Source organism: Oncorhynchus keta, chromosome 35, assembly GCF_023373465.1.
Source record: "Oncorhynchus keta strain PuntledgeMale-10-30-2019 chromosome 35, Oket_V2, whole genome shotgun sequence".
In the NCBI taxonomy this organism is placed as follows: Eukaryota; Metazoa; Chordata; class Actinopteri; order Salmoniformes; family Salmonidae; genus Oncorhynchus; species Oncorhynchus keta.
This window is the reverse complement of record NC_068455.1, coordinates 15,689,910-15,703,615: the sequence shown is the minus strand read 5'-3', so window position 1 is coordinate 15,703,615 and position 13,706 is coordinate 15,689,910. Positions and strand designations below refer to the sequence as shown.

General features: G+C 49.9%; 1 protein-coding gene across 8 annotated transcripts in view; it reads right to left on the bottom strand.

The window, feature by feature from the left end:
* The window catches only part of gphna (gephyrin a), a 136,542-nt gene that overhangs the window by 47,597 nt on the left and 75,239 nt on the right, over positions 1 to 13,706 (bottom strand). For 5 of the 8 annotated variants that reach the window (XM_052496640.1, XM_052496638.1, XM_052496635.1 and 2 more), the window contains one exon: positions 3,775 to 3,816. The exons of the other annotated variants lie outside the window; for them this stretch is intronic. In XM_052496640.1, coding sequence (XP_052352600.1) covers positions 3,775 to 3,816 — 42 coding nt within the window. The remainder of the gene's footprint in view (positions 1 to 3,774; positions 3,817 to 13,706) is intronic. 8 annotated transcript variants of the gene reach the window in all.

Sequence of the window (13,706 nt, the reverse complement as noted above, 5' to 3'; positions counted from 1 at the left end):
GCTGAGTATGTATACCATGGAAGAACTGGGACATGTCGACCCAGAGCATCCCAAACATGCTCAGTGGGTGACATGTCTGCTGAGTATGTATACCATGGAAGAACTGGGACATGTCGACCCAAAGCATCCCAAACATGCTCAGTGGGTGACATGTCTGGTGAGTATGTATACCATGGAAGAACTGGGACATTTTCAGCTTCCAGGAATTGTGTACAGATCCTTGCGATATGGAGCTGTGCATTATCATGCTGAAACAGTGAGGTGATGGTGGCGGAGGAATGGCACAATAATGGGCCTCAGGATCTCATCACGCAATCTCTGTGCATTCAAATTACCATCGATAAAATGCAATTGTGTCCACTGTCTGTAGCTTATGGCCGCCTATACCATAGCCCCATGGGGCACTCTGTTCACAACATCAGCAAACTGCTCATCCACACAACGCCACACACGTGTTCTGCAGTTATGAGGCCGGTTGGACATACTGACAAATGATCTAAAACAGTGTTGGAGGTGGCTTATGGAAGAGAAATTAACATTCAATTCTCTGGCAACAACTCTGGTGGACATTCCTGCTGTCAGCATGCCAACTGCACGCTCCCTCAAAACTTGACACGTGTGACAAAATTGCACATTTTAGAGTGGCCTTCATTGTCCCCAGCACAATTGTACGTGTGTAATGATCATACTAAATCAGCTTTTTAACCTTTATTTAACTTGGCAAGTCAGTAAATAACAAATTCTTATTTACAATGACGGCCTATCCCGGCCAAACCCTAACTTGGACGACGCTGGGCCAATTGTGCTGCCCTATGGGGACTCCCAATCACGGCCAGTTGTGATACAGCCTGGAATCGAACCAGGTCTGTAGTGACGCCTCTAGGACTGAGATGCAGTGGCTTAGACCGCTGCACCACTCGGGAGCCCAGGGATGTAAACAAATTTGTGGAGAAATAAGATTTTTGTGCGTATGGAAAATGTCTGGGATCTTTTATTTAATGAAAAATGGGACCAATACTTTACATGTTCTGTTTATATTTTTGCTCAGTGTAGAACCATCTGGCCTGATATCTTGGTCTGTACACTCTCAGTACCATAGGTGCTGTGGGATATGGTCGTGCAGGTAACAAAGGCTAGCAGTGATTTGAGAAATCCTGTCAACATGGGCCTTCTGTGATACTATTGTGAAACATCCCTAACCACAAGAGTTTAAACAACTTGTCTCTTCATCTCTCCCTATGAATCTATCCACCTAAGCTGGAGATGAACACTCTGGACTACATGAAGAATAGTAGGACAGGAGGTCAGCCTCCTTAAGCACTCAACCTAAACACTAACGACATTACAATAGTCAAACAACAGGCACGGATGAAAGATCATCACAATAGCGAGGACACAACAAGACTGGAGGGAAAATATCAGAGGAGACACAGCTGCCTGTGGGATATGTTATGTACAGCAGGCTTGACTGCCTTTACCATGACAACGGGCTCATGGGAACATGACAAGAGGAGAGGAGGACTGCCATCGTAAGAACACAGTGACTTTCTTCACTGTATGGTCGCTGATGCTGTCCATCTGCCAGCACTCTCTCCATAACTTTCTCTTCTCACTCTCCTCTCCCCCTTTCTCCCTCACTTTCTACTCTCCCTCCTAGCTCTCCTCATCTCTCCCTCCCCTTCTCCTCTCTCCCTCCCCTTCTCCTCTCTCCCTCCCCTTCTCCCCCCTCCCTCATCCTCTCCTCTCTCTCCCTCATCCTCTCCTCTCTCTCCCTCCCTTTCTCCTCTCTCTCTCACCTCTCCATCACTTTTGTCTCTCCCTCCCTTCCTCCCCCCCTCACTTTCTCCTCTGTATCTCTCCCTCCCTAGCTCTCCTCATCTCTCCCTCCCTATCTCTCCTCATCTCTCCCTCCCCTTCTCCTCTCTCCCTCCCCCTCTCCCTCCCTTATCCTCTCCTCTCTCTCCCTCCCTTTCTCCTCTCTCTCTCACCTCTCCATCACTTTCGTCTCTCCCTCCCTTCCTCCCCCTTTCTGCTCTCTCTCTCCCTCCCTTTCTGCTCTCTCTCTACCGCTCTCTCTCCCTTCCTCCCACAACAGAGGTCATGAATGAAAGTGAGGCAAACATAGAAGGGAAGGATTGGATGAATAAACAAGTGAATGCACGCACGCGCGCGCACACACACACACACACACACACACACACACACACACACACACACACACACACACACACACACACACACACACACACACACACACACACACACACACACACACACACACACACACACAAAGTCATCAAGATGAGATGAGGGTCAAGCAGAAACAGATGAGTCAGCATGTTGATGAATGCCAATAAGGACTCTGATTACCTTTGGACTAAAAGAAAGACGTGACTGTCAAGCCCAATCAAAAGAAAATACTTACTAGGAGATGACCCAATCAGAGGGATTGATCAGCGCCTGTGGGCCAGGATTCCAATAGTGTTAACAGGACAACATGTCATGTCCTCTAGTGATAAAGTGAGCCTGTCACAAACCTGAGATGACAGGAAGACTTGCTGATGGCCCTGGGCGTGGTGTGTGTGTGTAACCATTTACCTGGTCCAAGGTAGAGTACCTAGACCGGAGCGTGATGACCTCATCCAGGTGAGCCCTGAACTCTCTCCGTGCAGCCTTGAGAAAGCCACAGGACAGTCACTCGCCTGGACCACACACACACACACACACCAAACATGGCACATACAAATTAGGCTCATCTGTGCACAAAAACACAGGTATGGCTCACACAGACACAAACACAGGTATGTCTCAAGCACACACACAACCACAGGTAACGCATACACACACAAGCACACTACCCACCAATTCCCAATTGTCCTGACACACACTGGCCAAACACACTACAAAGGAAGTACGCCTGCAGGGACTGGTATGGGATGGAGACTGCAGACATTTAGCCAAACAAATGGAGCCAAATCAAATATGGAAAAAAACTCAAACCGCACTGAACCACATGGATATGGATATGGCTCTACAATTTCTACATTCACTTTTATTGACTCAATCTGAAAATCCAAAGGGCAAGGAACCCAAACTGTTTCTAAACACAAACAAAGCAAACGGTCATGGTTACCATGGTTATAATGATACCGTGACGATTAGGACGGGAGGAGATTTTTAAAAGCATCGTTCTGAGAGTGGATTAGATTTAATGCCTGAGGAATGAGTGTGAGAAAGAGAGAGAGGATTATATTTAAAGCCTGAGGAATGTGTGTGTGTGTGAGAGAGAGAGAGTAAACACACATCATTTATCCAGTAAACTCAAAAACTCAAGAAATAGCTTACAACAACGCAACAAATAATAGTGTAGAGTATCTCCAGATTTCTAAGCTCTTTGGTCACCAGTAAGATGCATGTCTAGTTGAGAGGTTTGGGGGGGTCACAGTGCTGCAGTGAGGGTAGGAGAGAAGGGGGGCAGATGGAATGATAGAGGGAGGGGAGGGGAGGGGAGGGGAGGGGAGGGGTAGGGGAGGAGGTGAAGGATAGAGGGGAGAGGAGGTGATGAGGGGAGTGGGGGTGAGGGAAGGTGATGTGAGGAGTGGAGTGGAGTGGGAAAGGTGGTAGGATAGAAAATAGGGAGGAAAGGACTGTGGAAGGGCCTCTAAGGAGGCGGGACTAGGGAATTTGACGGAGGAAGAGTGATAGAAGAGAGGACAGGGTGGTGATGGGGTGATTGCCATGGCAATGCAGGTAGATTGACACATGCGGAGGTACCTCTGAGACACTATAAGTGGATGAGCAGGAGGGGAGCCGGGCCTTGGGACGGTGCCGTGGGAGAGAAAGAGAGGGAGGGAGAAGGGGGGAGGAGAAGAGATCAGAGAGATAGGGGAAGGGAGGGAGAAGAGAACAGGGTTAACACAGCAGCCAGTGGCAGCTGTCGGCAGGAGAGAGGGCAGACAAAATAGTGCACCTAGTGGGCTGGATGATTGCATCTCACACTAAATACAAGGCGGGAAGGGGAAGGCACAGTTCAAATGTCAAACTACTACTGGGACATGAGTTTTGTCCTATAGATACTCCATCTGAACAAGACCTAGAGTAGGACATGAGTTTTGTCCTATAGATACTCCATCTCAACAAGACCTATAAGTAGGACATGAGTTTTGTCCTATAGATACTCCATCTCAACAAGACCTATAGTAGGACATGAGTTTTGTCCTATAGATACTCCATCTCAACAAGACCTATAGTAGGACATGAGTTTTGTCCTATAGATACTCCACCTCAACAAGACAGAGACCTAGAGTAGGACATGAGTTTTGTCCTATAGATACTCCACCTCAACAAGACAGAGACCTATAGTAGGACATGAGTTTTGTCCTATAGATACTCCATCTCAACAAGACCTATAGTAGGACATGAGTTTTGTCCTATAGATACTCCACCTCAACAAGACAGAGACCTAGAGTAGGACATGAGTTTTGTCCTATAGATACTCCACCTCAACAAGACAGAGACCTAGAGTAGGACATGAGTTTTGTCCTATAGATACTCCATCTCAACAAGACCTAGAGTAGGACATGAGTTTTGTCCTATAGATACTCCACCTCAACAAGACCTAGAGTAGGACATGAGTGTTGTCCTATAGATACTCCACCTCAACAAGACAGAGACCTAGAGTAGGACATGAGTTTTGTCCTATAGATACTCCACCTCAACAAGACCTAGAGTAGGACATGAGTGTTGTCCTATAGATACTCCACCTCAACAAGACAGAGACCTATAGTAGGACATGAGTGTTGTCCTATAGATACTCCATCTCAACAAGACCTATAGTAGGACATGAGTTTTGTCCTATAGATACTCCATCTCAACATGACAGAGACCTAGAGTAGGACATGAGTGTTGTCCTATAGATACTCCATCTCAACAAGACAGAGACCTAGAGTAGGACATGAGTTTTGTCCTATAGATACTCCATCTCAACAAGACAGTTTTGAGACCTCAACAAGACCTAGAGTAGGACATGAGTTTTGTCCTATAGATACTCCACCTCAACAAGACCAGAGACCTAGATACTCCATCTCAAGACAAGACCTAGGACATGAGTTTTGTCCTATAGATACTCCATCTCAACAAGACAGAGACCTATAGTAGGACATGAGTTTTGTCCTATAGATACTCCACCTCAACAAGACAGAGACCTATAGTAGGACATGAGTTTTGTCCTATAGATACTCCACCTCAACAAGACAGAGACCTATAGTAGGGCATGAGTGTTGTCCTATAGATACTCCATCTCAACAAGACAGAGACCTATAGTAGGACATGAGTTTTGTCCTATAGATACTCCACCTCAACAAGACAGAGACCTATAGTAGGACATGAGTTTTGTCCTATAGATACTCCACCTCAACAAGACAGAGACCTATAGTAGGACATGAGTTTTGTCCTATAGATACTCCACCTCAACAAGACAGAGACCTATAGTAGGACATGAGTGTTGTCCTATAGATACTCCATCTCAACAAGACCTATAGTAGGACATGAGTTGTTTTGTCCTATAGATACTCCACCTCAACAAGACAGAGACCTATAGTAGGACATGAGTTTTGTCCTATAGATACTCCACCTCAACAAGACAGAGACCTATAGTAGGACATGAGTTTTGTCCTATAGATACTCCACCTCAACAAGACAGAGACCTATAGTAGGACATGAGTTTTGTCCTATAGATACTCCACCTCAACAAGACAGAGACCTATAGTAGGACATGAGTTTTGTCCTATAGATACTCCACCTCAACAAGACCTATAGTAGGACATGAGTTTTGTCCTATAGATACTCCACCTCAACAAGACCTAGAGTAGGACATGAGTTTTGTCCTATAGATACTCCATCTCAACAAGACCTAGAGTAGGACATGAGTTTTGTCCTATAGATACTCCATCTCAACAAGACCTAGAGTAGGACATGAGTTTTGTCCTATAGATACTCCATCTCAACAAGACCTAGAGTAGGACATGAGTTTTGTCCTATAGATACTCCATCTCAACAAGACCTAGAGTAGGACATGAGTTTTGTCCTATAGATACTCCACCTCAACAAGACCTAGAGTAGGACATGAGTTTTGTCCTATAGATACTCCATCTCAACAAGACCTAGAGTAGGACATGAGTTTTGTCCTATAGATACTCCACCTCAACAAGACAGAGACCTATAGTAGGACATGAGTTTTGTCCTATAGATACTCCACCTCAACAAGACCTAGAGTAGGACATGAGTTTTGTCCTATAGATACTCCACCTCAACAAGACCTAGAGTAGGACATGAGTTTTGTCCTATAGATACTCCATCTCAACAAGACCTAGAGTAGGACATGAGTTTTGTCCTATAGATACTCCACCTCAACAAGACAGAGACCTAGAGTAGGACATGAGTTTTGTCCTATAGATACTCCACCTCAACAAGACAGAGAGTAGGACATGAGTGTTGTCCTATAGATACTCCACCTCAACAAGACCTAGAGTAGGACATGAGTTTTGTCCTATAGATACTCCACCTCAACAAGACAGAGACCTAGAGTAGGACATGAGTTTTGTCCTATAGATACTCCATCTCAACAAGACCTAGAGTAGGACATGAGTTTTGTCCTATAGATACTCCACCTCAACAAGACAAGACCTAGAGTAGGACATGAGTTTTGTCCTATAGATACTCCACCTCAACAAGACAGAGACCTATAGTAGGACATGAGTTTTGTCCTATAGATACTCCACCTCAACAAGACAGAGACCTAGAGTAGGACATGAGTTTTGTCCTATAGATACTCCACCTCAACAAGACCTAGAGTAGGACATGAGTTTTGTCCTATAGATACTCCATCTCAACAAGACCTAGAGTAGGACATGAGTTTTGTCCTATAGATACTCCACCTCAACAAGACCTAGAGTAGGACATGAGTTTTGTCCTATAGATACTCCACCTCAACAAGACAGAGGCCTATCGTCATAGAGACAATCCAAAGACGCCTGGACTAATACTATGATAAACCACCACAGTACTGCAAAAGAAAGTAAAACCCACCTCATCAACAGAGACATCTGCTACTGTTATTGCTACAGATCAACTGTGCTGCAGCATTATCTAGTGCTAAAGGAACAGCAGAAGAGGAGTATTGAGTTGGGAATGGAAGATTACCTCAACAATAGTGCTAGGACATGCGTTTTGGATAGATCTCCATCTCAACAAGACCTAGTTGGGCTTTAGTTTTGTCCTATCAGTTCCACCTCAACAAGTCAGGTCAGGTTTGGCTCCACATAGATACCTTTCACCTCAGACTGAGTACTCCATCTCAACAAGTAGAGTGTGTGTGTGTGTTTGTGTGTGTGTGTGTGTGTCCATCTCAACAAGTGTGTAGTGTGTGGTGTGTGAGTTGTGTCCTATAGATACTCCATCTGTGTGTGTGTAGGTGTTTTGTGTACTCCACCTCAACAAGTGTGTGTGAGTTGTGTGTGTGTGTGTGTGTGTGTTTTGTGTGATACTCCACCTCAACAAGACAGAGTGTGTGTGTGTGTGACATGTGTTTTGTGTGTGTGTGTGTGTGTGTCAACAAGACCTAGAGTAGGACATGTGTTTTGTGATACTCCACCTCAACAAGACCTGTGTGTGTGTTTGTGTGTGTGTCCATCTCAACAAGACCTGTGTGTGTGTGTGTGTGAGTGTTTTGTGTGTGTGTGTGTCCACCTCAACAAGACAGAGACCTAGAGTGTGTGTGATACTCCACCTCAACAAGACCAAGAGTAGGACATGAGTTTGTGTCAACAAGACCTAGAGTAGGATATGAGTTTTGTCCTATAGACACTCCATCTCAACAAGTAGTGTGTGTGTGTGTGTTTTGTGACCATCTAACAAGCATAGGATCCCTGTGGTTTTTGAGATGACCTCCGACTCCTTCTCCCATCAACAATCAAGCGTAGGACTGATAGGGGTGTGTGGTATAAGGGTGTGTGGTATAAGGGTGTGTGGGCGAGGGGTGGAGGACAAATCAATATTACAGAGACAAGACTCCATCAACAAGACCATAGGGCAGACCTGGCGCCTCCAACAAATCATTTGGAAGGGCATTTGAGTTTTTCCATAGGCTCCACCTCAACAAGACCATTTCTTCACTGGTTCTCCTAGTCTTCATCTCAATTATTTTAAATGAGTCTTTGTTAAAGACTCCACCTCAACAAGACGGCAGCTCATGATTTTCATGTTTAAGGAAGCTTACAATGTATCCTACCATTTCTACTGATCTGCGAGCCAGTTATAAATATTTATATATACACACATGTTTTCCTTTCTCAAAATCCCGTGGTTAATCACTATGGTGAGGGTACTAGCCTCTGCCATACTGATACACTGTGATCCACTGGTGGCTAAAGAAAGGAGAGCATAGAACTCAGAGATAATCTATAGGCCAATGCAGCAGTAGGCCTGTATACACAGTGATGGAAAAGGTACCCAATTGTCACACTTGAGTAAAAGTAAAGATACCTTAATAGAAAAGTGAAAGTCACACAGTAAAATACTACTTTAGTAAAAGTAAAAAAATATTTTATTTGAAATATACTTAAGTATCAAAAGTAAAATAATAAATTGTTTAAAATTCCTTATATGAAGCTAATCTTTTTCATTTACGGACAGCCAGGGGAACACTCAAACACTCAAGACATATTTACAAACAAAGCATTTGTGTTTTGTGAGTCCGCCAGATCAGTGGCAGTAGGGATGACCAGGGATGTCCCTTGATTAGCGTGTGAATTTGACCATTTTCCTGTACTACTAAGCATTACAAATGTAATGAGTACTGTTGGGTGTCAGGGAAAACATATGGAGTAAAAAGTACATCATTTTATTGAGGAATGTAGTGAAGTAAAAGTTGTCAAAAATATAAATGGTAAAGTAAAGTACAGAAACCAGTGGCAGGTAGCCTAGTGTCGTTCTGCCCCTGAACAAGGCAGTTAACCCACTATTCCTAGGCCGTCATTGAAAATAACAATTTCTTCTGAACTGACTTGTCTAGTTCAACAAAGGTGAAGTAAAAATAAATAAATAAAATACACCAAAAAAACTACTTAAGTAGTACTTTCAAGTATTTTACACCACTGGGCCTATAAACTTCCATCACCAACTAAGTCAAATAATATAGGCCTAAAGCTGACAAATAGAAAAAGTAGAAATTATTCAATCCCTCCCTTCCTCCTCCGCCTGTCTGCCTCCCTCCCTCCCTCCTCCGCCTGTCTGCCTCCCTCCCTCCTCCGCCTGTCTGCCTCCCTCCCTCCGTCCCTCTTCCGCCTGCCTCCCTCCCTCTTTCGACTGTCTGCCTCCCTCCCTCCCTCTTCAGCCTGTCTGCCTCCCTCCCTCTTCCGCCTGTCTGCCTCCCTTCCTCTTCCACCTGTCTGCCTCCCTTCCTCTTACACCTGTGTCTGTCTGCCTCCCTCCCTCCCTCCCTCTTCCGCCTGTCTGCCTCCCTCCCTCCCTCCCTCTTCCACCTGTCTGCCTCCCTTCCTCTTACGCCTGTGTCTGTCTGCCTCCCTCCCTCCCTCCCTCTTCCACCTGTCTGCCTCCCTTCCTCTTACGCCTCTGTCTGTCTGCCTCCCTCCCTCCCTCTTCCGCCTGTCTGCCTCCCTTCCTCTTACGCCTGTGTCTGTCTGCCTCCCTCCCTCCCTCTTCCCCCTGTCTGCCTCCCTCCCTCCCTCTTCCACCTGTCTGCCTCCCTCCCTCACTCTTCCGCCTGTCTGCCTCCCTCCCTCCCTCCCCCTTCCGCCTGTCTGCCTCCCTCCCTACCTCCCTCCCTTCCGCCTGTCTGCCTCCCTCCCTCCCTCCCTCTTCCGCCTGTCTGCCTCCCTCCCTCTTCCGCCTGTCTGCCTCCCTCCCTCCCTCTTCCGCCTGTCTGCCTCCCTCCTCCGCCCTGTCTGCCTCCCCCTCCGCCCCTCCCTCCCTCCCTTCCGCCTGTCTGCCTCCCTCCTCCGCCTGTCTGCCTCCCTCCCTCCTTCTTCCGCCTGTCTGCCTCCCTCCCTCCCTCTTCCACCTGTCTGCCTCCCTCCTCCGCCTGTCTGCCTCCCTCCCTCCTCCGCCTGTCTGCTTCCCTCCCTTCCTCTTCCACCTGTCTGTCTGCCTCCCTCCCTCCCTCCCTCTTCTGCCTGCCTCCCTTCCTCTTCTGTCTGTCTCCCTCCCTTCCATCTCCCTCTTCCGCCTGTCTCCCTCCCTCCACTTCCGTCTCCCTTTTCCGCCTGTCTGCCTCCCTCCCTCCCTCCGTCCCTCTTCCGCATGTCTGCCTCCCTTCCTCTTACGCCTGTGTCTGTCTGCCTCCCTCCCTTCCTCCTCTGTCTGCCTCCCTCCCTTCCTCTTCCGCCTGTCTGCCTCCCTCCCTCCCTCTTCTGCCTGCCTCCCTTCCTCTTCTGCCTGTGTCTGTCTCCCTCCCTCCCTTCCGTCTCCCTCTTCCGCCTGTCTCCCTCCCTCCCTTCAGTCTCCCTCTTCCGCCTGTCTGCCTCCCTCCCTCCGTCCCTTTTCCACCTGTCTGGCTCCATTCCTTACGCCTGTGTCTGTCTGCCTCCCTCCCTTCCTCCTCTGTCTGCCTCCCTCCCTTCCTCTTCCGCCTGTCTGCCTCCCTCCCTTCCTCTTCCGCCTGTCTGCCTCCCTCCCTCCCTCTTCTGCCTGCCTCCCTTCCTCTTCTGTCTGTCTCCCTCCCTCCCTCCGTCCCTCTTCCGCCTGTCTGCATCCCTTCCTCTTACGCCTGTGTCTGTCTGCCTCCCTCCCTTCCTCTCCCTCCCTTTTCCGGCTGCCTCCCTCCCTCCCTCTTCCGGCTGCCTCCCTCCCTCCCTCCATCCCTCTCTTCCGGCTGCCTCCCTCCCTCTTCCGCCTGCTGCCTCCCTCCCTCCCTCTTCCGGTCTGCCTCCCTCCCTCCCTCCCTTCCCCTGTCCGGCTCCCTCCCTCCCTCCCCTCTTCCGGTCTGCCTGCCTCCCTCCCTCTGTCTGCCCCTCCCTCCCTCCCTCTTCCGCCTGCCTCCCTCCCTCCCTCCCTCTTCCGTCTGCCTGCCTCCCTCCCCTCCCTCCCTCCCTCCCTCCCTTCCTCTTCTGTCTGTCTCCCTCCCTCCCTCCGTCCCTCTTCCGCCTGTCTGCATCCCTTCCTCTTCCGCCTGTCCCTCTGTCTGCCTCCCTCCCTTCCGCATGTCTCCCTCCCTTTTCCGGCTGCCTCCCTCCCTTCCTCTTCTGTCTGTCTCCCTCCCCCCTTCCGTCTCCCTCTTCCGCCTGTCTCCCTCCCTCCCTTCAGTCTCCCTCTTCCGCCTGTCTGCCTCCCTCCCTCCGTCCCTCTTCCGCTTGTCTGCCTCCCTTCCTCTTACGCCTGTGTCTGTCTGCCTCCCTCCCTTCCTCTTCCGCCTCCCTCCCTCCCTCTTCTGCCTGCCTCCCTTCCTCTTCTGTCTGTCTCCCTCCCTCCCTCGTCCCTCTTCTGCCTGTCTGCATCCCTTCCTCTTACGCCTGTGTCTGTCTGTCTGCCTCCCTCCCTTCCTCTCCCTCCCTTTTCCGGCTGCCTCCCTCCCTCCCTCTTCCGGCTGCCTCCCTCCCTCCCTCCACCCCTCTTCCGGCTGCCTCCCTCCCTCTTCCGGCTGCCTCCCTCCCTCCCTCTTCCGGCTGCCTCCCTCCCTCCCTCCCTTCCTCTTCTGTCTGTCTCCCTCCCTCCCTCCATCCCTCTTCCGCCTGTCTGCATCCCTTCCTCTACGCCTGTGTCTGTATGCCTCCCTCCCTCCCTTTCTTCTGTCTGTCTCCCTCCCTCCCTCCTCCCCTTTTCCCTTGTCGGCTGCCTCCCTCCCTCCCTCTTCCTGTTCTGTCTGCCTCCCTCCCCCCTCCATCCCTCTTCCGGCTCCCTCCTCCCTCCTCCCTCCCTCCCTCCATCCCTCTTCCGGCTGCCTCCCTCCCTCCCTCCCTCCATCCATCCCTCTTCCGCCTGCTGCCTCCCTCCCTCCCTCTTCCGCTGCCTCCCTCCCTCCCGCCTCTTCTCGGCTGCCTCCTCTGTCTGCCTCCCTCCCTCCCTCTTCCGCCTGCCTGCCTCCCTCCCTCCCTCTTCCGGCTGCCTCCCTCCCCTCCCTCCCTCCCTCTTCTGGCTGCCTCCCTGCCTCCCTCTTCCCTCCCGCATCCCTTCCGGCGCCTGTGCCTGCCTCCCTCCCTCCCTCCCGCTTCCGGCTGCCTGCCTCCCTCCCTCCCTCTTCCGGCTGCCTCCCTCCCTCCCTCCATCCCTCTTCCGCTGCCTCCCTGCCTCCCCTCCCTCCCTCCCTCCCTCCCTTCCGGCTGCCTCCCTCCCTCCCTCCCTCCCTCTTCCGGCTGCCTGCCTCCCCTCCTCCCTCCCTCCTCCCTCTCCCTCCGGCTGCCTCCCTCCCTCCCTCCCTCCCTCCTTCTTCCGGCTGGCTGCCTCCCTCCCTCCCCTCTTCCGGCTGCCTGCCTCCCTCCCTCCCGCTTCCGGCTGCCTGCCTCCCTCCCTCCCGCTTCCGGCTGCCTCCCTCCCTCCCTCCCGCTTCCGGCTGCCTCCCTCCCTCCCTCCCTCCCCCTCCGGCTGCCTCCCCCTCCCTCCCGCTTCCGGCTGCCTGCCTCCCTTCCGCTTCCGGCTGCCTCCCTCCCTCCCGCTTCCGGCTGCCTCCCTCCCTCCCGCTTCCGGCTGCCTCCCTCCCTCCCGCTTCCGGCTGCCTCCCTCCCTCCCGCTTCTGCCTGTCTGCCCCCCTTTCTGTCTGTCTAGGCTTGAGCTATTGCTCGTGAAGTTCAACATTGTTTCAAATGATGTAGTTCGCTTCAACACCTGCATTGCTTGCTGTTTGGGGTTTTATGCTGGATTTCCGTACAGCACTTTGTGACATCTGCTACTGTAAAAAGGACTTCATAAATACATTTTATTGATTGATTGATGTGGCCCGAAGCTGTCGCAAACAAACTTGCAACATTGTATCAACTTGCCTATTCCGGGCCCTCAAAGTTTCCTGTGCCAGTGAGCTCGGGACAGAAAGCAGTTTTTTTATTAGTTTTCCAATGGTTATATAGGATCGTCAGATTGTGATATTTTGCTCTTTCACACCGAGGCTTGGTGATTCTCCAGGCCCGGAGTGTTGGAAAGATTTTTCAAATACTGAGGAAGTATCATTTGCAATGGATGTTAAAAAAACAGACTTTGTTGACTTGTGTGAGGTGATGAAAACATGAGTGGTGAGTTAAGACAACCAGAAATAAGACCGCCATATCTTCTCCACACCCTTATTCTTGATGCAACATTTGAAATTATACTCAAGACATTATCATCACACATATTTTACACGCTTTTCACTGACAGCCACAACTCGATCAGCTAGACCTATTGCAAAGCGTGCTACTCAAGTTACGGCCTTCCCAAACACACTTGTGAATTGAAACAATCCACCATTTCTTTAAAGAAGCTACTGATCCTCTGTGGCTGAGGCATGCTCTCTGGTGAAGTATTTTGAATTATTTGATTTAGACAGGAGTAAGTATATACTTTTTGGTGAAACATCAATTTACTTTAGGGCAAACCCGCCCCCTTTCCAATTCACAAGAGGTTGAAACAAGAGAGCTGTATATAATGAGGAGATGCTCATGTCTCAGCCCTAACAATGGAGAGTCTGGGATGGCAGGCTTCAAGCTTGGGTCTGCATATTATTC